We start from the raw sequence: 24,097 nt of genomic DNA on the forward strand, positions 1-24,097 counted from the left end.
ACAATCATTCACCTTATACAGGGCTGTATGATGAATTTAGTCTAATTTGGATAATTGGTTTATCTAACTCATCAAAAACATGATACTGTGCAAAAGTCAGAGACCACCATTCATTTATTTACATTCCAGTCAAAACAGCCATTAAATACAAGTTTATCTTTCAGTAGAAATTTCTGAGGAGTTTAAATATAAGATAATCCAGGGAAAGGGAAAGATGGGAAGGTGGGAATGGTGATGGAAAAATAAAAAAAAAGAATAACATCTAAAACAGGAGACAAATATGAAAATGTACAGAAAAAATGTGACTGAGAACAATGTACTGAACATCGCAGTGTCCAGACCTCAACATCACTGAAAGGCTTTGGGAATATTTGGATCACTGAAAATGTAACCAACTTATATGACTGAACTTTGGAGTTGTGGAAAAATATTTGTAAAGATGTTTTGGAAAAACTGAAAGCAAGCCTGCTGAAAAGAATGGAAGCTCTAATGGAAGGCAATCAATGGACACACTGAGATGTTTGCTTCTGTGTACTTTCCTATTAATTAACTTTCTGCTTTTTTCCCTTACTCTGATAAATGAACAACTTACTTAAGGACTGTTTGAACTAGACATTAAATAAATGAAGGTTTTCTGACTTTTTCTAATCAAAATGAATTAAAACTATAATATTAAGACAATTGAATTGACTATGTCAGTATAACTACAAGGTACATTACAGTTAATATAATGGCACAATTCATAGCCCTATGAGTTTACATCATCATTGATGATCTGTTTCATCCCTTGCGTCTTTTTCTCCATCATCCCTCCATCCTCCCATCTTTAATCCATTGTTAATTACTCCTCTCTCCTACCCTACCATCCCAAGTTGTCTGGAGCTGTCCATCTTGATGTTTTTCTCAGTCTGCACATTTGCCCAATGCTCCAGTGCCACTGAAAAGGTACACAGGTCCACCTGTAACCTGATCATGTATCCAGGGAGACGCTGAGGTCACTTGATCTTCTCTTAGAGTGATACAACTTCTCAGTAAACCCCTGCTCAGGTATCCCTCTGTACCCAGAGAGAGAGAGAGAGATGTCCAGGTATTTGGAAAGACATAGGGCCCATGGCACTTGGACACTTGTGGATAAACAAACCATGAAGATACTATAACAACTCTGGGTGAGTAAGAAATGCAATTTAGCCTCAGCATGTTTGCTAATTATAGATACATTTACAATGTTAATTCACAGGAATGTGGTCAAACAGAAACTACTATAAAATGTTCATTAACTACTATGTACCTAATATGTAGTTATGTAGTTATAAGAATGTGACACTAAAGTGTAGGGTAAAATTCCACTGTCCTATAATTTTTTTAAAGAAATCAATATAGACACAGAATACACTGCTTTATAGCTACATGGTCAATTGACATGGGCATGGTCAATCAGTAATTACTATGAAGCATTTAGTCATGACTATGTAACTAATTATAGTTCTGAAAGTAGTAGATTAAAATTACACTGTCTTATGGATTTTGTCTTAGTACATGTAATATAAAATTAATTACATGGCTCTTAATGTTTCAACTTCTTAATGAAGCTGAAATGGTAACAGATAAATAAGCAATGAAAAAAGTATACTACTCCATTCATTCACCTGGTACATCTTCACATCTGTCTTCTTTTTTTAACCATAGATTTGTCCTGTCTAACTCATTCTTTTCATGTTCTCTCTTTAATCATAGCCATAATGACTGTGTGAAGGTGGTCATGGCTAACCTGGAAGAGCAGGAGGCTGCAGTGGATGTAGCTGCTGGATCTGGGATTCAGCATGGAGGTGTGGAGTCTCCAGCAGGTGAAGGAGAGACTATAGCTGCACACATAGAGGTTAGTATGTGGTCAGGTGAGGACATTTTCTCTCATGCCAGCTGAGCTACAGTGGGTTGGTATTCTTTTAGTCTGTAGTAACAGGCCCAAACATCTAAAGCAGTGGTCACCAACCCTCCTCTTACACTAGTTTCTTGCAGAGTTTAATGCTAACTTGTTTCTAACTTGTTCCTCCCTCCTTATCTTATACTAATGCATCTGATTAGGCAAATCAAGTACTTCTGAAGAAGTTGATCAGCTGGACCAGGTGTGGCAGATTGTGATTGGAAATAGACTCAGGACCAGGGTTGGTGACACCTGTTCTAAATTTCTGTTGTAAATAATATACTCTGGCTGATTTATTAGAAAATGGCTGGTGTACAGTTACAGATGGTAGCCCATCATTTGTGACAACGTTAGTCATCTTTTAGCACTTTATCAGTGGTCAGTTCCTCACCAAATAGCCACTCTTAGAACTGTGACACTGACATGTGCAACAACCCCAGTACACCAGGGCTGCACAACTCCGGTCCTGGAGGGCCCGTGTCAGCACAGTTTGGAGATTTCCCTGCTCAAACACACACTTTAAACCTAGCATTTCAAATACAAGTGTAATCAGGTGTGTTGGAGCAGGTAAATCACCAAACTGTGCTGGACACCAGCCCTCCAGTAATGGAGCTGTGCACCCCTGCCATACCATGTCAGTGTCGTTGCTGTCCTGAGAATGATCCACCACCTGAATAATAACTGGTAAGTGGTGGTCCTATGGTGGTCCTTTTTTAATGATTAATGACATAGAGGGTGGCTAATATATTGAGCAACAAAAGTCTGTCAGTAATTAAGTGGCAAACCATTGTGGTTAGAGCTAGGCCTTAAGTTTGGGCCATAAAGGTCAAAACCCGGTCACAAAATGAAGAAAAATCCATCACAATTATACTGCTCATTTTTGCTAGCACCCAATTAAGATTAAGTGACCCTTATTAGTCCCACAACGGGGAAATTTCACCTCTGCATTTAACCCATCCGTGAAGTGAAACACCACATACACACTAGTGAGCACACATACACTAGGGGGCAGTGAGCACACTTGCCCTGAGAGGTGGGCAGCCCAATCCACAGCGCCCGGGGAGCAGTTGGGGGTTAGGTGTCTTGCTCAAGGACACCTCAGGCATGTGCTGTCGGCTCTGGGGATCTAACCGGCGACCTTCCAGTCACGAGGCTGGAACCCTAACCTCCAGCCCACGACTGCCCCTAATTGGGGTTCTTATAGTATGTTAGCACTAAGCTAACAGTACTGCACATAAATAGTCTTGTTGTAGATTAGACACATACATTTGAAGCTTGTAACAGACATTCCTTGCTTTACTTGAAGTTTTTAACAAATACATTTGTATATATTTTACTGCAGTAGCTTTACAGTGACTCTTTTTGTCAAGACCTACGGATTATAGTTGCTACCACTGTATTCCATTTCTAACACTTGATAGAAACACATCATATGTCAGTCAGTGATGTGTCTAGGACTTCCAGAAAACATAGAGTGGTGTTTTTCCACACAAAATAGACTCATCCTACTGTAAATCGAATGATTAGTTGATCGCACATTACATGTTGATTTTTTAATTATGCCAGTGGTTAATTGGATGCAATAGGCCTAACCACAATGGGAGAGCTCACTTGGCTGTCTCTAACTATTTTTTTACAGAGAAAAAAATTTGATTGGATGATTTTAACTTGGTGTTTCAAGAATTAGCCATTTTGTTTCCAATCAAAACTTAAGTGTGAAAGAAAGAGTAGTAGAATAATGCTCACAGAGTTTAAATACAAGCACTAGTTTACTGAATAAAAATTAAATACAATTACAAATATATATTGTTTACTTCCCAGAAATCATTAGGCCTTCTCTGCAGTAATTACATACCTACAAGTGGCAGGAGTACCTGATAAACTGACAACTCAATGTAATCAGCCATTTAAGACTGATGGCATTTCATCCTTTTCTATGAAAATGTAAATTCTCTCCACAGCCTGCAGGGACAGAACAGACAAGCCCTGAAAAGATAGAAGTGGTTTCTGTTGGAGATGAGGACCTTCCAGCCTCTGACACCCCATCCACTCTCAATGCCAGTGCCCTTGATACCCATGACGGCAACCTGGCAGCAGAAAACAGTACTAATAAACTGGCCTTTGAGACCACAGAAAGCATGGAGTGTCAGCCTGAAGCCCCCAACAATATTCAAACACAGTCCTGTCCAGCAATGCCTGTTACTAAAGTCCAGCCTTTCCTATCAGGTAAGAGAAAACACAAATAAAGAGTATTTTCAAGGAAATTACCTTTTTAATGTGATGATCAGCTATATATTTCAGTGTTACCGGGCTCTGCTAAAGCCTGAGTAGACTGATAAATCAATGTGATGATCAGTTATTAATCTCAGTGTTACTGGGCTCTGCTAAAGACTGAGTAGACTGATAAATCACTGTGATGAACAGGTATTAATCTCAGTGTTACTGAGCTCTGCTAAAGCCTGAGTAGACTGATAAATCACTGTGATGATCAGTTATTAATCTCAGTGTTACTGGGCATATAATCTCTGCTACGGACAATAACACCTTAACACTAAGCCACTTTAAAAAACAAAAAACACAGTCACTCAAGTCACTTTAAAATGTATACTGTCTCTATGTCTTTATATTGTCTCTATATTTTGTGTATATTTCACTATTTTGCATATATTGTCTCTCTATATATATATATTACTTACAATCCAATTCTAATGAAGCTGGGACAGGGGCAACAAAAGACTAGGAAAGTTGAGGAATGCTCACAAAACACCTGTTTGGAACAACTGTCTGGATTGTTATCAGCGCAAAGTTCAAAAGCCAGCATCTCTGATGGTATGGGGGTGTGTTAGTGCCCATGGCATGGGTAACTTGCACATCTGTGAAGGCACCATTAGTACTGAAAGGTACATACAGGTTTTGGAGCAACATATGCTGCCATCCAAGCAACGTCTTTTTCAGGGACGACCTGCTTATTTCAGCAAGACAATGCCAAGCCACATTCTGCACATGTTACAACAGCATGGCTTCATAGTAAAAGAGTGCGGGTACTAGACTGGCCTGCCTGCAGTCCAGACCTGTCTCCGCACATTATGAAGCACAAAATACAACAACGGAGACCCCAGGCTGTTGAGCAAATGAAGTTGTACATCAAGTAAGAATGGGAAAGAATTCCACCTACAAAGCTTCAATAATTAGTGTCCTCAGTTCCCAAAAGCTTATTGAGTGTTGTCAAAAGGAAAGGTGATGTAACACAGTGGTAAACATGCCCCTGTCCCAACTTCTTTGGAACATGTTGCAGGCATCAAATTCAAAATTAATGAATATTTGCCAAAAACAAGGTTTAGGTTGAAAAGGATTTGCAAATTTGTTTAAAGTCTGCTTAATATTCTCACACATCATTGGAAGCACATTACCTGATCAAGCCTGTCTGAAAATGTCATAAAAATAGGAACTGTGTTAGCATTGAGCCTAGGTAAATTTTTTTTGAATGACCTACTACATGGTTGCATGAAGAAAGAATATACTTTTTAAAGTCACTCTTAAATTCTTAAATGAGTGTATTGGTATTAAAAGCACAGATGTTTCATTCAGTTTGTTTTTTCATCTGCTCTTCACCACTCAGATGATTTAGCAGAGGAGAAGACACTCCGAGGCCGTTTGTTTGCACGAAGGATGGAGCTGTTAATTGGCGCATGTGCATTACTGATGGTTATCCTTGTGCTTGGCATTGGGCTGGGAGGTGAGTGGGTGACACATTGCCCGTAATGTGCTATGAGCTAAAGTAGCCTCATGGTGGCACGTTGTGGCCCCGGCCAGCATGAATAATTAATCACCATGATTATATTGCAGAATGTGGGGCCCACCAGCCCAATACCGGGAGATGTCTTGAACTCCGGTTGCAGAGTCTGATTAAATTCTGTAGTGTCAGATTCCTATACTATCTGATTAGTGATGTATGGATGGCAGTAAATAATACAATAACTTTTCCAACTTGTTCAAGATCTACTCACGTATTTTCAGTGATGTTCAAGTCAGGTGGTGAGGGCCATTCCAAAAGCTTCAGCTTCTGTGTTTCATGTATTTCATGGTGGATTTTGAGGTATGTTTTGGATCATTGTCCTGCTAATCAAGCCAGCTGAAGTTTGACTTCAGTTTATTGTCTGTTGCATTTGCTTCCAGAGTTTCCTGATATTTAGAATAATCTATTCATTCCTTTACATGTGCAATGATTAATGTGCCAAATGCTGCCAAATAACCTCAAAGCACAATTGATCCACCCCTATGCTTAACAGCTAGCAAGGTGTTCTTTCATCAAATACTGTTTCCTTTTTCTCCAAACATATGTTTGGTGATTGTACTCCATTAATACTGCATCAGTCCACAGCACTCGTTTCCAGAATGTTTCTGGATTTTCTAGATGTTGTTTTCCATACTTCCAGACATTGACTTTTGTGAAGAAGTCTCAGGTAAGGTTTGATGACTCTTCCCTGCAGATAATCTTTATTCAAGCAACACTGAGCAGTAGAACAGGGCACCACTACTCCTGCGTCAGCTAAGCCTTCCTGCAGGTCTTTTGCTGTCATATGGTAATTTGCTTTACCTTCCTGGCCAGAACACAATCGTTTTTACCTGAGAGTTTTCTTGGACTTCTTGCCTTGACTTCCACAGTTCCACTTTACTGCCTTTTTTGTTATGATTTTACAGACCATGCAAGCTGAAAGCACTTTAATATCTTTTTATAGCCTTCTCCTGCTTTGTAGGCATCAATTAACTTTATTTTCAGATACTCAGTGAGCTGCTCAGAGAAGCCCTTGGTTGTTGAGTGTTTGCACAAACTACGAAGAGTCAAAGAATTTATTACGCTCTGGAAGTGTTATTGGTTTACATTCCTGATGACAATTATTGACCTTTAACTACTCCTGACAACTCAATTAAGTTCTGAAACTTTACATCTGGAGAATTTCCAATCCAAACATTTGTACATGACATGATTACTATTTTATTTTTTTTATGGTAATCATACACATTCACTGGCCACTTTATTAGGTAAACCTGTTCAATTGCTTGTTAATACAAATAGCTAAACAGCCAATCACATGGCCGCAACTCAATGCATTTAGGCAGGTAGTGGTGGTCAAGACAACTTGCTGAAGTGCAGACCGAGGATCAGAATGGGGAAGAAAGGTGATTTAAGTGACTCTGAGCGTGGCATTGTTGTTGGTGCCATACGGGCTGGTCTGAGTATTTCAGAAACTGCTGATCTACTGGGATTTTCAAGCAGAACCATCTCTAGGGTTTACAGAGAACGGTCAGAAAAAGAGAAAATATCCAGTGAGCGGCAGTTGTGTGGATGAAAATGCCTTGTTGATGTGAGAGGTCAGAGGAGAATGGGCAGACTGGTTCCAGATGATAGAAAGGCAACAGTAACTCAAATAAATAAACAAAGTCTCTGAGGAACGTTTCCAACACCTTGTTGAAAGTATGCTATGAAGAATTAAGGCAGTTCTGAAGGCAAAAGGGGGTCCAACCTTTTACTACCTAAAGGTAGTAAACCTAATAAAGTACCTAATAAAGTGGCCAGTGAGTGTATAATGTAACTATGCATTAACATTTGCAGAACAACATATTTTTTTTTAGATTTTTTTTTAGTTTCTTTTCACTCAAAAATACAAGAAAATATGTTATTTGGCCAGGAGTGACCTTTGCATAAAACAAATGAAACAGACATGCTTAGACCCCTGTTTTTTCTGTTGCAGTGGGTCTGAGCTGTATGGGGAAGTTCCGGTGTGGCTCATCTCACTGTATCAGCAGCTCTGCTCAGTGTGATGGACACGTGGACTGTGAGCATGGCGAGGATGAGCTTGGCTGTGGTGCGTGCAGTATGACCCTGTGTGAACACTGTAGCTGTGTTCATCACATCTGTTCATGCATGTTATTTGTCATGTCTGGTGTTACACTGCACACCTCATACTTCTTTTGTGATGTTTTTAAGTGTTTTTTGGTGCTTTTAAGAAATTTGACGAGCCATTTCCATATGATTAATGCACAAAGCTGGTGAATGTGTACTATTCTACTGTAAGCCTAAAATGAATCCTCCCCTGATCTCTCCATACTGACAGGCCTTTTCTCTGTTGTGTGTAGTGCGTGTAAGTGGGAAGAGTTCAGTTCTCCAGGTGCTGAGTGACGGAGTGTGGAGCACAGTGTGTTCAGAGGACTGGGACCATGAGCTGGGTTTGTCTGCCTGCAAACAGCTTGGATATACTAGGTAAAGCTCTGAAGTGCTGTGTAGTTTGGGAGGGGGTTTTCCTTGAGTTAGATTTATTACTTGTAAAGACTAGTTCAACTCCTACTGGATATTTGGACACTGCTATTGTGGTTTGTGTTACACCAATGGTCCTCAACTCTGCCCTGCATATTTCAGTGTTTTCTCTGTTCTAAACCATCTTCAGCTCAGGAAAGGTAGTTAGAGTAATGTTAGAGCAGGAAATGCCAAAATGTGTATTACAACTGTAACAGGGTTAGGAACCATTCGCTTTATTAGAAACCATGACCCAAATAATATCTGGTCAACTATGGCCCTGTGGTCAGAAACCAATGATGAATGGTGGCTAACATAACAGAGCCAGATTCCATAGACTGAAACAAAACACTGTTTAAATAAATAAATAAATAAATAAATTTAAAAAGGTGGTCAAGTCAACTTTTTTATTTTCTAAACTTAGTTTAATCAAACATTGTCCTAGTTTACATGTTAGTACTACCTCTGAATAAGGTCTATAAAATCCACTTTAAAGTCAGCTTACTCAGAAAAAAACAGAGCGTTTTCTTTTATTGGCTGAAATTGCTGGTGGATTAGCCAGCAATTTCAACAGCCAAAGTCTGAGAGGAGGAAACCTTCAGTGTGTATTGGGAGGTTGTAGTCTGTAGGCGGAAGCTGGCAATAGCTAAATTGGACTAAATTACAGTGCAGTGGACCTATATAGTAAATTGAGCTCATAAAGTAGCCAATGTTTAAACTTAAAAAAGGAAGTAAAATGGTTATCTTGAAATTTTGAGCTTAATAAACTTCCAATAGTATGAACAATAATGTTTTACTTTCTGTAAATCTATTATTTGAGGTTCAATAATGTACAGGGTACTGAAACATTATTTTTTATACAGTTAATTAGTGGAAGTACAACATAAGTGCTTCTAATACTCTCAGAAATAAAGCTATGAAACTATCACTGGGGTAGTCCCCTTAAGGGAACATAATTGTACTGTAATCCACTGATATTATATTTTCTAAGTTGTATTTCACCTGGAAGAACCCATTTAAGGTAAACAACTGGACCTTAAAGCTCCTTTATTTCTAATAGTGTACAGTGAAGGGTGAGTGCATCTGTGCAGCTGTGAAATCCCCTGAATCAATGGGAAAGTATCACTTTAAAATGACTGATCATGTTTTCCCAGAATCAAGATTCCAGATGAGAGATATCTCTTCTGTTTTTCTTTAGCCATTTCCCCTTAGAAACAATATTTACTCAAGCAGGCTGACATGCTGTTCCCTCCAACAAATTGTTTTTCTTCTTTGCCTGCCTCTTTCAGCTTTGTGCAATCTGGTTCTCTCCCTCTCTCCAACATTGAACAAGATCTTCAGAGTAACCTGGTATCAATCAACCTGAGCGAGCCAAGTCCACTGCATGCCGTCAAGATACACAACGCAACCAGCCTGAGGTGTGGAACAGTATTACTTTGTAATCCTATGATATAGTATATGATGCTGAGGACGAGGGCAGTTTAGTGCAGTAATGATTCAAGAAACAATTTGATGAGGATCACTGGAGTCAACAGGCAACATTACTATCATAGCAATTTCTGCCATGGATTTTCATTTCACTTTACATTAAGGATTAATGTAACTATTTGAACTACTAGTCAAGAGCAAATATTTAATAACAAATATTGATAATAATTCACAAATAATTAATAATAATTCATTAATAATTTGACAATAGTTCATAGCTTATTTGCTCTTTAACTGTGTAATTGATGCCTATTGTTAGGCATTTTTGTGTATTAGTGTTGATAACTATCTGTTTATTTATCCACCAATTCATTGTTACAGTTTTCCTCCATTACGCAGCTCTATATGAAACGCAGTTCTTGTGCTTTGCTGGTCACTTTCTTTCACCTCCAAGTCCAAAGCGTAAATAAATGACAAAATGCGTCTGTTGTGTTCTATAGGCTTAATGTATGTCTATATGACTTCTTTGAGAATGAGTGATGTATTTTCCTCCTGTGAAACTATATGCTATCATGAAATTATATATGTATATATCTAGCTGCTGTAAACAAAAGTTACCTTACAAGTATACTTCTAGTCCCAGGTCTGTTCATAGCATGTATTAATACATTGATCATATGTAAAGCAGTAAACATACATATACTTTTAATATATGATGACATGCATGTAAGTAGTGCATTTAAAGTACATTTTAAAATGTAGCAAAACATAAATGAAGAGAATAAGCACTTTACGACTATAAAAAGTAAATGAAAGTAAATAACACTTGATATTTATTTACATGTACCTTGCTTACAGAACTGAATCAAGTCTACTGACATCACCAAACTGTTGTTTTCCTCTTTTGTGATGCATTTCTAGGCCTTAACCACAGCTTCTTTCACTCTCCTCTTCAGATGAAATGCATGCCCAGTTAGGGTCTGGTGACTGACTTGGCCAGTTTAAAACCTTCCACTTTTTTGTTTTGGGTCACTGCTTTTGCTGCATGACTGCTGCATGATGCATTTCTCTGTAAACTGGCAGACCAAATGTTTCTGTAGACTTCATATTCATCAGGATATTCTAAATCGCTGTACTGGCTATGGCAAATGCTTGCACAATGACTCAGATTGATTTTCCCTCCTTTCTCAACTTTCTTAATGGCTTGCTTTTCTCCCTCAGACAGCTGTCTGGCCCTCATGTTGGTTTATCCTTTTTAACAATACATGCAGTCTTCACGGAGAACCCTGGAGCTCAAACCAAGAGGAGACATTCAGAGCTATTCATTATTCACGCTTCAGTCACATGTTCCAGTTATTTTGCTCATTTGAAAAATGGGTGCCTTGTTTTTTGAAAGTTTTTTTTAAACACATATCAAGAAATAACTGAAATTCTCACCAATCTTCTCATACTCATAGTTTTTGTGTACCAAAAACAAAAGAACTGGCATTGTTGTTCCAGTACTTTTGGAGGTGGGAGTACATGCACAAGCACACACACACTCCAAACACAGGAGGATTATGTGTACTTTGTTCTGCAGCCAACCAACTGCTTAAGGCAGTAATAGTGATCTCCTCTGCTGCTCCTTTGGAATTTTATTATTACAGTGTGTTTCCGTTTACACTCAAAACAGAAGGAGGAATTTTAAAATGATGGAAACAAACTGTTTTCTTATTTGTTTTCCCAAACAGAAGCATTGGTTCCATAGTGCAAACCATGAGAGCACTACAGTTCTTGGTGGCCTTATTCTGACAGTGTGGTAATGGCTGATAAACTAACTCTCTCATTTTCTCTCTGCAGTAAAACTGAATGCAGCTCAGGAGAAGTGATTACTCTGAAGTGTTTGGGTAAGCAAAAGAAAAAAATCTCTTTATGAAGGTGCTGCTCCTAAAGTTCTAAGGAAACTCTTCAATTTGTATAGAACCTTGGAGAATCTTACATTTTAAAATGGTTCTAAATACTCAAACATCTCATTTACAAAAATGGTTCTTTAACCCCCTAGAACCCCAGACTTATTACATACTAAAGCTTAGTATTCAGTAACTACAGGCACTTCAATGGTTCAAACTGGATGGGCTATTCTTAAATCATAGATGTAAGTAATTCAACTTTGGGCCTGCTGGTAGGCCCTGGCCATTTACGGGGTTAAAGCAGTTGTTTGCAACCTTGTTCCTATAAGATGCCCTGCACAGATTAGTGTTTTTCCTCCTCCCAACACACCTAATTCAACTCATCAGCTCATTAACAAGCCCATCACAACTTCAAGTAGGTGTGTTGGGAGCAGGGAGAACACTAGAATGTGCAGGGCAGGGTTTCAGAGTTAGGAACCTGTGGTTTAAAGAATCAACCATTCTTTAAGGAACCAAAAGAATGGCATCTCTCCAAAAAGCCCATTCTAGATGCTTTATTTATACGGCTTACTGCTGCTAATAGCCTAGAAATCATTATTCTGTCTGATTCATAACTTAATGAGTCTTACAGCATAGTTTACAGTAAACTGCAGTCGTGGGAAATACTGGTGCTTCTTCTGGAATCCAATGTATTAATAGGGTGTTTATCACCCCCTGCACTAAAAGTCTTTACACTTTACACTAAATGTTGGTGCACTGCTGTGAGGTTTTGATTGCATTCAACCACAAGAACCCTAGTGAGGTCAGGTAATGATGTTGGATGATTAGTTCTGAACCACTCTAACTCATCCCAGTGGTATAGGATGGAGTTCCATCCAGCCAGAAAACACAGCTCCACTGCTCAACAGCCCAATGCTGGGGGGTCTTTATACCCCTCTAGCTGATGCCTGTTTGTTCATGGTGACCTCATGTGAGGCTGCTACAGAACTTCCCATTCTATTGACAGAGCAGTTCTATGGAGATAAAAAATCTGAATTCTCTAATTAGAAGGGCTGTCTGGATACATTTGGATGTACAGTGTATATTAAAACATTCCTTGCCTTGCCCTCTTACCAGTCTGAACATTATCTCTCCTGCTAATATTGTTTGTATGTATGTATATAGATTGTGGCTCCAGGCCTCAGTTCAGCACACGTATCGTTGGGGGTAACCTGTCTCGAGAAGGCCAGTTTCCCTGGCAGGTGAGCTTGCACTTCCAGAGTGAACACTTGTGTGGAGGATCTATTGTAGCACCACGCTGGATACTAACCGCTGCACACTGTGTTTATGGGTGAGTGCACTCACCTGCGTACACACAAATCAATAAATTTGAGATAAACTGAACTTAAGGATAAATTAACTAAGCAATGAAAAATGACTGTAGAGTCACAAATCATTTAAAAATTTAATTTTAATCTAAAAACCTTCTTTAAAACGTATGAGAATTACATCTTACATTTTAGTTTGTTAAGCTGGATGAACTGAAATTGAAGTGAATGAACTGCCATGGGCCTGTGGCCCAACCTGACAAACAAATTCAAATAAACAGATGCCATGCACCCCTACATACCTCAGCAGACTATCTGTGCTGACCAGGATCAGTTACAGCTCAGTTTTTGGATGACACTTTTCTTATATAGCTAATAAGCTCTGGAATAGCATCCCAGAGAATAGTAGGAATGCAAGTTCAATATGTGTTTTTAAATGCAAATTAAGGTCATGCTTTATTTAGATGGTCCAATATAGATGCTCTACAGATACTTAAATCATTAACACTAATAATAACTATTATGGTTAGGGTTTAGGAGTAGACATACGTTTTGCCTCAAGGTTAGTTTTAGGATTAGAGAAAGATTTAATAGACTCTTTCAGACTGAACTTGACATCGAAAAGTCAGAGAGCACCCATCATTTATTTCATTTCCAGTTAAAATGGTGACAAAAACAAGTTATTCATTTTGCAAGAGATATTTCAAGAGAGTCCATTAGCTTAAGGAAGGGAAAAGTCAAAGGACAATAAGTGAAAAAAATGGAAAATGTTCATTACAATGAACAATGAAACAATGAAAATGTTCAAAAATTATTATTATTAATTGTTATAAATAAATAGATTGTAATGTTATTAGTATTACTAATAGATAATAGAGGGAATGGAATGACTAACAAGCATGCAACCCTTGGTCTTGCCACTGAAACTGTCACCATCACAATAATGCTTAAAGCTTTCTTCTTTAAGAGAGAAGAGAACATCAAGCTCCACTTTTACTTCAGATCTGAAAAACTTCACTAGTGTTTCTGTCCATCCTTCCACTGTAAGAAGACAACTCAGCACTGTGGGTCTAAAAGGATGTGTAGCTGTTAAGAAGCCCTCACTGATCAGTGGAAATAGACAAAAATCTGCAAATCAAAGAAGTTGCTGGTGCTCTGAGAACATTGGACTGGCCTCAACATATCTGAATGGGTTTGGGATTACTTGGATTATGACAAGCAAACAAAATGCAACCAGTTTTTAGGACTGAACTTTGGAGGTGTAGAAAAATAAACAGATTTTTTTTCAAAAGCTGAAAGCATGTCTCATGAGAAAGAATGAGACTGGAAGCTATAATAAAGGCAAAGAGTGAACACACTAAATAGTTAAACATTCTGTGTAATTTTCTGTTAAATATGTTATCTGCTTTTTTCTGGATGTTGAAAAATAAATAACTTGTACTTAATAGTCTTGACTAGAAATTAAATGGGTGGTCTCCGACTTTTTCACAGCACTGTATGCCTACAGTATTGTTCGGAATTGTTGCTTTTATGTAGACCATTGTAATTTATCTTTCCAGTCTTTCACTTATACTACATAAAGCAGTTAGATTTTTTTTCTGTAAGTAAATATTATTATTATTATTTATTGTTATTATTATTATTTTTTTAGCTTTGCCTTCCCACAGCTATGGACGGTTCTTGTTGGACTTACAGAGCAGCCAGTCAGCGGGGCCAAGTATCTTTCCGTGGAGAAGATCATTTATCATGCCCGGTACCGGCCTAAAGGCCTGGACTATGATATTGCAATGCTGAAACTAGTGGAGCCGCTTACCTTCAATGGTAATGCTTCCCTATTCTTCATTTGAAGATATGTAGAGTAATCAAATTCGCCCAGTTTGCCAATTGCATACAAAATATAGCCTGTTCTTTTCTGTAGAAATGGGCAAATGCATAGACATAATTCAGAGTTCAAGACTGCTACTACTGTTTTAGCACTACAACACACATTTGTCCTTTTTGTAGATAACAGTATGTTAGAAACCAGGTATACAAGTGTTTATTAGATTAATTATTATGGTTTGAGGAATGTGTGAATTGGTTTAGGAATGCAGTTTGCATTATGCTAATTGGTGGGTGTATAGGATTGCATTGCTTGCCATTGCTTATTCAGTAACTGAATGAAATAAATGCATTTTTTTTGTAAAAGCTCCCCTCAAATTAACAGAACAATGTTTTAAGATCTACATGTTGCTATATGCTTACAATTTCCTGCTGAAAGCCAAAAATCTTAGATGCTCTGTTTTATTTTATACATTTTTTACAGAGCAGATCACTGAAGATGTGTTTATAGTTTATAGCCCAGATTTGTGGAAAAATGGGTCGACTTTCAGTAGAAAAACAAATTGTGAGTTCAGCTTCTCTTATTATAAGGGTTTAAAATAACATCACCATCCATTTGACTGGAAAGAAGAGAGTTACAGCTTTCATATGACACCCACCTTCTGAATGTAGCTTATGAAATAGGAAAGTTGTGAAGAATATGACGAAGTGCATTTTGGAACCACTGGTGGTTCCAAGGAGTTTAAGAGGCTATTGGGTTAATAGTGAAATTACTGACAGTCTCAGCTCCTTATTCAATCTCTCCTCTTCAGGCTATATTGAGCCCATCTGTCTGCCTAACTTTGGAGAAGAATTTGAGGATGGGAAGATGTGCTGGATTTCAGGCTGGGGGGCCACCGAGGATGGGGGTGAGTCTGGAAACAATAATCATACAGTTTAGTATTATCCTACCTTGCCTTGCACTGGTCTTTACTTGTTTTTTTTTTTTTGTCTTGTTTACCTTCACTTGTGCCTCTGGCCATGTACTTTTGTTTTTGTTTTGGTTTCCCTGCTTCTCCCTTGCTTCACCATTTTGTTGTGCCCCTCACCCGTATCTGGTCTGTAACCCCACCCTATACTCAGGGAAAATAACAAAGACAGAAACTGTACACTAAGAGAACTGAGAAGCTACAAAAACATAGAAGCCAATAGAGCAAACAGGGCTATAAGGAACAAACCCTGTCAAGCCAAAGGCAAGACAAAGATAGGAGTGAAAATACTGGGGGAAAATGAAGAAGTAACACTTGGGAACAACAGGGTGGACTTACTAAAACGCATATCTATAAAATATGCTGTTGTAACTATAAAGACACACGTGTGTAATTACAAGAGTAAAAACTGAAGTTGATATGCAACTTCAATACAATGCAATAAAGTATTCAGACCTTAGCTGTACTACTGTAATTCATCTGTAACAGTGAAAATATTTTGTTAACAACAACAATATGTAGACTTGTTAATGAGCATCAGAGTCAGGGTAGAAGTTCTGGATCTGATTGTTCCTTAATCTAAACCCATAATGCTGTGCAGTGTGTGCTGTGTTCCAGGTGAAGCCAGTGTATCTCTGCACTCTGCGAGGGTGCCACTTATCTCCGCCAAAGCCTGCAGCCAGCCTGAGGTCTATCAGGGCTACATCTCCCCTGGCATGATCTGCGCTGGATACCTGGAGGGAGGAACAGACTCCTGCCAGGTAACATAAGATCATCAGATCACTTATTTAAAAAGGTGCATTTTAGCCCCGCCCATTCACACTGAAGTTATGAGGAGTGTTTCAGCCTGGACTACTTTTTTAATGAGGCAAAATACAGGACACCAATCAGATGACAGTCTTATCCGTCGTAGATAAGTTGACACTGTGTAAAATGTAAATAAATGTAAATAAAAACAGTATGTAATGATTTGCAAATCTCATAGATCCATCATTTATTAACAATAGAACATAGAACACATATCAGTTGTTGAAAGTGAGACATTTTACCATTTCATGAAAAACATTAACTCATTTAGAACTTGATGGCAGCAACGCCTCTCAGGAAAGTTGAGACAGGGCCATGTCTACCATTGTGTAGCATCTCCTCTTCTTTTAACAACAGTCTGTAAACGTCTGGAAATGAGGAGACCAATTACTGTAGTTTTGGGTGAGGAATGCTGTCACATTCTTGTCTGATGTAGGATTCTAGCTGCTCAAAAGTCCTGGGTCTTCTTTTCTGGATATTTTGTGTCATGATGTGCCAAATGTTCTATTGGTGAAAGGTCTGGACTGCAGGCAGGCCACCTCAGCACTGAGACTCTTCTTCTAAGAAGCCATGCTATTGTGATGGATGCAGTAAGTGGTTTAGCATTATCTTGCTGAAATGGCTTTCCCTGAAAGAGACGTTGTCTGGATGGGAGCATTTCGCTGCTGTCGGAACAAAACCTTGCATCTCCATTTTTGTCGTTTTTCAGTTTTTGACACAATTCAAAAATACCCATAGTCCTGTATATCGTGTGTAATTTCCATGATGAATGGACCAAAATAAATGACCTAAAACTACCTGGAAAAAATCTGGTTCCATTGACTTCTATTAAAAGTAGGGTATGTTTTTACCTTCTCCTGTAAAGTTACAATTTTTGAGATACTAGGTTTTGATCTACAGCAGCGATACTTTACATGATACAGCTTTACTTTGCATTTATGGATGAGCCCGTGAAGTGATTTCCAGTACAGAATCATGCCTGTTTTCAATGCAGTGCTGCCTGAGGGCCCAAAGATGACAAGCACCTCAATCTTTTGACGATATTATGTATTGTAGATTGTGGGACATCCAAAGTCTTTGTAATTTTACGTTGAGAAACATGTTTCTGAAATTGTTCCACAATTTTTAGACGCAGTTTTTTGCAGATTGGTGAACCTCTGCCCACCTTTGCTTTTAAAAGTCTCTCTAAAATGCTCTTTTTATACCTAGTCATGTCAGTTAGTTGCAAAATGCTCCTCCAACTGCTTTTTTATTTGTACCATTGACTTTTCCAGCTTTTTGTTGCCTCTGTACCATTTCTTTGAGATGCGTTTCTGCCACCAAGTTAATGCTTTTCATGAAATGGTAAATATTTAGATTTTTAAAAAAAATGCTGTCTCACGTTTTCTTGTCACTACCAAAACACAGTTTCAGTCCATAGGCGGAGCCTTAATATAGCCACGTCCCTGCATTTTAGAGCAGGACGTGGGACTACATTCCTGTCCCTCATGACCACACTGTAAGAAGTCAATCTGAAGTAAATTTGTTGCGTCTTCTGAAGTCTGAAAATCAGCTTGTATCATTATGTACATTGTCACTACCAACACAATTTCTCTACAATTTTACTCACTGATTTTTTGATGTTATGTGTGAAAAGTGTTCAAAGCTGTTTGCGCTAGTCATGGACTGGTTGCGATTGTGGTTGTGGTTGCGAAGTCTCAAAAGCAGCTAAAGTTGACACCAAAACAATCAATCATGCTCATTTTATTTTTTTCATTATCAATACAATCTTAACTCTACTCAAACTTTACTAAATGTTTCAGTAATATTATGATTTTGTTAACAACAAAACTGAATATTTGCTCATGTATTTGAATAAAATAAAGAAGTCATTCAAAGCAAAAAGATTTTAGTCTAAAGTCAGTCAAGTCCAAGATGTCTCGTCATGGATAATGCAGCATTCTGAATGGATATTCTTCATATAAAGGAAAATGAATGTAATCTAGAACAAGTCTTAATCCCTGCCTGGAAAACCAACCTGTGTGTTGGTAGACACCTGTTCATCACCTGCAGTGTTTCATCTGAAATGATGGGTATTAATAGAGTTTGTCCTCCTTGCCTGCAGTAACAGCCTCTACTGGGAAGAATTTACACTAAACATTGGAAACTATGAGATTTGATTTGCTGACCCAAAGCATCCTATTCCATTGGTCAGTGGCTTCCTGTGGAGATTATACAACTCTGTGTGTGCAACTGAACACTTGCACATTAGAAAACATATGCTTAACTACTAATATGTATATACAAATATATTGTTTTAATATTTAAAACAATAGGCTCCAGCACCCCCTGCGAAGGAGAAGCAGTTTAGAAGATGTGTGTGTATTTAAAACAGTCCCTATTACATTAATGCTATTAAACAATAAGATAGCATTTAAAAAATGTATTTTGTTTACAGTTGATTCCCTGCTAAATGCTTCACAGGGGGACAGTGGTGGTCCACTGGCCTGTGAGGACTCCTCTGTGTGGAAGCTGGTCGGGGCCACGAGCTGGGGTCAAGGCTGTGCTGAGAGAAACAAACCTGGAGTCTATACACGCATCACGCAGGCCCTCGCCTGGATACACCAGCAAATGGAGGTGAGAGAAATAACAGGGACAAATAACAGCATGAAAGTAAAGGCGAAAGGAAAGTTAATCTACACCGAGAAGATTCTGCAGCTTTGAGTGAGCACAAGAAGCTAGTGAGATGATGGGAGACATGAGGTTGGAGTGCTTTCAGAATGAAGCTTCTTCGAACCCCCTGCCCCCTGGTGGTGTAACTTACAATAAAACAGATGTGTTTAGAGTTTAATATTATTTTATGTTTTTGAGGGGCTCATGTTTTTCTTCAGCTGATATTTGCAAATTCAGTGCCATCCACAAATATTTAGACAGTAGAAACAAATCGTATTAACATAGGTTTAATACAGCTTATACAGATTGAATGTATATACGTTGCATAAGGTTATTATACCATGTGCAGAAGTCAGAAGTCAGAGACCATATGCTTGTTTGTTTAGTTGTCCTATCAAAAAGACCATTAATTACAAACTTTCCTGTTTTTAAACCTTTAATTAGGCACTCATTAAGAATATATTGCTATATCCAAAGATGGCCTGGCATGCAGCAGTAACCACTGGAGGGAAAGGGAGAAACAAAACAGTGAGCACCCTTGCCTAGAGAGGTGGGCAGCTCTATCCGCAGCATCCGGGGAACAGTTAGGGGTTAGGTGCCTTGCCCAAACCAAACCAATCAAACTTGATTGAAACGGTGACCTTCCGGTCGCAAGGCTTGATTGTAGCTTGGCAATATGGCTAGAGAAGGATAAAGAACTGTCTAACCAAATGTCTAGATAGATTGTAACCTTCCAGTATAGCTACATCACATAGTCAAGTTAAAAGTAGTGGCAATTGTGGCATCTTACTGAACAAACAAAGTGATGTATAAAGACATTACATTACATTAACAGCATTTGGCTGACGCTCTTATCCAGAGCGACTTACAATTTGATCATTTTACACAATTGGCCTGACTACATGTCTTTGGACCGTGGGAGGAAACCGGAGAACCCGGAGGAAACCCACGCAGACACGGGGAGAACATGCAACTCCACACAGAGAGGAATCGAACCCAGGCCCTCCTTGCTGTGAGGCAACAGCGCTACCCACCACGCCACCGTGCCGCCAGACAGTTTAAGGTTGTGAAAGGCATTGCACTGGAGGAAGATCTCCTCAAAAGTTGACAGCACAGATTCAAGGGAAGCACCAGTAACTACAGGACAGGATCATTCATATAAATTAATGAAAGCATCACCAGCATTAACAGCAATATTATTTAATATACACAGAAAACAATGTAGGACTGAGTACTGATCCTTGTGGACCACCTATAGTAACTGGACAGGGGAGAGAAAAAAACATCTAACTTTGCATGCTATGACTTTAGAGAAAGTTTGTAAACAAAGTTAAAAAATGATCCACGAACCCTCTGCTACCCTACTTATTAGGATGGAATGAACAGAAACAACAGAATTAAAGGCTTTAGCCAGGTCAGTAAATATTCCAGCACATTACTGCTTCACACTGTAACATAGTTATCATCTTTGATAGACAAGAAAAAAAATCAAGCTCTACTTGCTTCAGATCTGAAAAGTCTATGGATTTAGGAGTCTAATCTGTGTTTGGGATTATTTGGCTCACCAGGAGCAGAAAACTCAACCAACTTCTAAGACTGAACTTTAGAGGTGTGGAAAAACATCCCTGCAGGTTTCTGTGAAAAACTGAAAGCAAGTCTCCTGAAAACAAGCAAAGTTGTTTAAAGACAAAAGATTGACCATTTATTTCATTTATGTTTAAAATCATATTTAGCTGTTGAGGCGTTTGTGTAATTTTCTGTTACATATGTGTTCTGCTTTTGTTCCTCAGAACAAAAATAAAATAACTTTTTGGCCATTTTGCCTGGCAACTAAATGAATGAAAAGATGGTCTCTGACTTTTGTTTTGTACTGTAAATAGTCCCTTAATTTCAAAGGACACGTTATTACCAGTTGTAGTATTATAACTTGTTTTGTCTTCCCCTGCAGAGAGAAGAAACACTGAACCCCTCTCCAGTCAGTTCAGACAACTGAGACTGTGTGGAACAAGGAGGCTGTATATTTGCCATTCAAACAATGCTTCCGCAAGTCCTGGACCTCTTTCATTCTGAATGGACGTGTTAGTGAGAGTGTTACTGTAGAACCATGGACAGATTTGACTGTAGTCACTTATGCACTCTATGTCCAAAAGCATCCAGTATACAGAGTCTTCTATTTAGTGAATCTGAAACTCATGCTCTTAAGATGATTTCCTGCCAAAAAAACCTGGCTCAGGCTTTATATCAACTTCCCACACATGGCCTCATAGCCTGGTTTGGCCTGGTCTTAAAGCAGATGGTAGCACTTTACTTGCACCCTCCTTTGGATCAGCAAAACAGCATATGACATCTGCCATGACATGGTTATGGCAGGGTTATATCAATGCTATGTTACAGGGTTAAGAAGTGTTATCATAGTGATTCATGTTGGGGGTGACAGTACACAACTTCATCACATCTTTACGGTACCACACAAAAGTATAGGGAAATCTTTAGATCTCCAATACCTGTGAGTACACTTGTACCATGAGCAGGTAAAGGATTTCTTCAGGAGCTTCCAGAAACCATTTTTTCTTTCAGATTTTGCCGTCTAGAACTCAGCCAAACCTTACTACTACTGCTGCTGCTTTTATGTTAAACCATATATCCACAAATATATTTGGTATACATTGGCACTTTAAAATAAGACTACCCTTCAAATGGTTTAAAAATGAGTTAATTAATGGTTATGTATTATAGGTCATAAAAACCTTAAAATCATTAATAAGCGTTTACATATAAATAAAAAGGGTAACAGTGACCTCTCGTTTGCCTAACAGTGAACCCTCATGTATACTGTCAAACAGATCTTATTTTGCCTTCTTCAGTTAGCATTAAACCTTAATCTACTAAGCATTAATCAGCTTAATCACATATCCATCTTCTTCAAATAGAACAGCTCACTTTTGCCCTTTTTATTAATGTGTTATAACATATAGCTTATTAAAGATTAATGAAGTGTTTACAACCCAATTAATATCCATTAACAAACCATTTTAAACCATTTATGAACCCTTTGTAAAGGTAGTCTTATTTTAAAGTGGTGTAGATATTTAGATGTTTTATTTAAATAAGAATGATTGGCGGGAGAAGTTTAGATTTGGCCAACATTTTAAACCAGTATTCATCTCTACTCTGGATGAGCAGACTGTTTAGGTGACACTGGGCTACTGAGAAATGTTCATTTCTCTGTAACACTAATCCCAGTGGATCAGACTCAATTTCTACATTTTTATAAACATCCATGTATCAGTATCAGTGAATATGTGGCATCAGCCCACAGTTTCCAGATCGGTGCATCACCAATACTTTATCTGAACAAATCTGTCTACATAAAAATGAGCACAGTAATTGCAGTTTGATTTTTCTTTACATTTTGCTAAATGTTTAAACACGTCTCCACTGATCTCAAGAAAAAGAAAGCATCTTAACATTATTTCTGTACTTTTTATTCATTAGAAAAACGTCTTTAATCTAATACATAGACTGCCATTATTTAGAATGGGCTGCCAACCATAGAAAACAGTGTGACAAGATTGAAACGTCATGCTTGTGTCTTTTAACAGAAAGATATTTCAAACAAAACTACATTTGAATAGGTACAAGACAGTAAGAAGAGTGGTAGTGGTAGAAGTGGAAGACCCATTCTAAGCAAGTGTTTTAACTTTGTAAACTGCTACAAATTAGAAACTGTATCATCACTCCATGTAAATAAATAAAAAGGTGTGAATTTCACATTTTGTTCTGTGATTCTGGAGTGTGGAATATTCTTCCCTTTAAGGAGAAATACGATCTGTTTGCTAAGAAATCTATTCATTCCATTTTTACATTCCCTTTCCTGCAATGGGTTTAACTTTCTCACCTTCGCTTCACTAAAAATGTTTAAGAGGTAAAAGCAAGTATTTGTTTTTTGCCAATGATGGTAATTTATTTAAAAAATTAACATTTTAAAAGTTTGTGGCATTTGACGCCATCTATATTTGCAAAACACACACATATATATATATATATATATATATATATTCATATATATATATATGTATATATATATATATATATATATATATATATATATATATATATATATATATATATATATATATATATATATATATATATATATACACACACCTTCCAACATTGATTCACCACTGGGGCAACTGCAATGTAGTCCAAGATGAAGCTTAATCCGTGTCTCGGAAACAAGCTTATAATGTCTACAGAGAGCTAAGACTGATGTCAGTTCCAAAAATTTGACTTTAGTCCTTTCAGACTGCAGAACTGAGAGGCTTTGGCTCTACTGAGCAGAACATAAATAAAACAGAGAAGCACCTTTACGTGGGCTGTGCTTACTGGCAAGTTAGTTTTAGAAAAGAGAAACATGTAAGGCATTATTTCATGGATTGTGTTAAAACCAATCTACATATTTAAAAAATTCTAAACCTTCTCTGCGCTTTTTGCGTTTTTCTTAGAAAAGGTCATCAGGCCCTGAAAACTGGGCAGCTATCTTGGACAATTTTTGTGTTTTTTTTTTTGTTGTTTTTGTTTTTTTATACATATACATTTCTTAGAAAACACAAAGCAAACCTAATAAAAAAACAAAACAAAAAAACAAATGCTTTCCATATACAAAAATAATAATCTTTTTCTGTTTGAGTTTGTTTTCTGTCCTCTGCCTGGTTGGGAGGGGGTGAGGACACAGGGAGAGGGAAACTCTAGCATGCAGAAGAAAATCATCACAAGCACAAACTCACAAACTGTTGGCATCCAGATGAATTCATAAAAAAAGTAAAACTATTACCAAATGCTAACCAGACACAGCTTCAAAAACTCGCCTCGAACACTTGCTTGTTTCTGTTTTTTTGCCTGCTGTTTTGGAGTTCATACAAAAAAGTGCACTCATCTACAGGTCTACGCAATAAGTCTGTCCACTTTACACACCTGTCTGTAAGGTTGTGCTCTCTGTAAACTGT

The 24,097-nt window shown here is 38.0% G+C and overlaps 1 protein-coding gene across 1 annotated transcript; it reads left to right on the forward strand.

Annotated features, from left to right (window-relative positions):
• The first annotated feature begins 1,111 nt into the window (after positions 1-1,111).
• Positions 1,112-23,050, forward strand: tmprss3a (transmembrane serine protease 3a). The gene is made up of 14 exons (XM_037539068.1): positions 1,112-1,166; positions 1,735-1,876; positions 3,883-4,147; positions 5,541-5,657; positions 7,675-7,788; positions 8,060-8,183; positions 9,506-9,634; positions 11,484-11,530; positions 12,698-12,863; positions 14,492-14,661; positions 15,474-15,569; positions 16,248-16,390; positions 18,900-19,052; positions 21,037-23,050. The coding sequence occupies exons 2-14, from the start codon at positions 1,760-1,762 to the stop codon at positions 21,079-21,081; spliced, it is 1,686 nt and encodes a 561-aa protein (XP_037394965.1). The 5' UTR covers positions 1,112-1,166; positions 1,735-1,759; the 3' UTR covers positions 21,082-23,050.
• Positions 23,051-24,097: the final 1,047 nt, after the last annotated feature.

Source organism: Pygocentrus nattereri, chromosome 6 (genome assembly GCF_015220715.1).
Source record: "Pygocentrus nattereri isolate fPygNat1 chromosome 6, fPygNat1.pri, whole genome shotgun sequence".
Taxonomy (NCBI): Eukaryota; Metazoa; Chordata; class Actinopteri; order Characiformes; family Serrasalmidae; genus Pygocentrus; species Pygocentrus nattereri.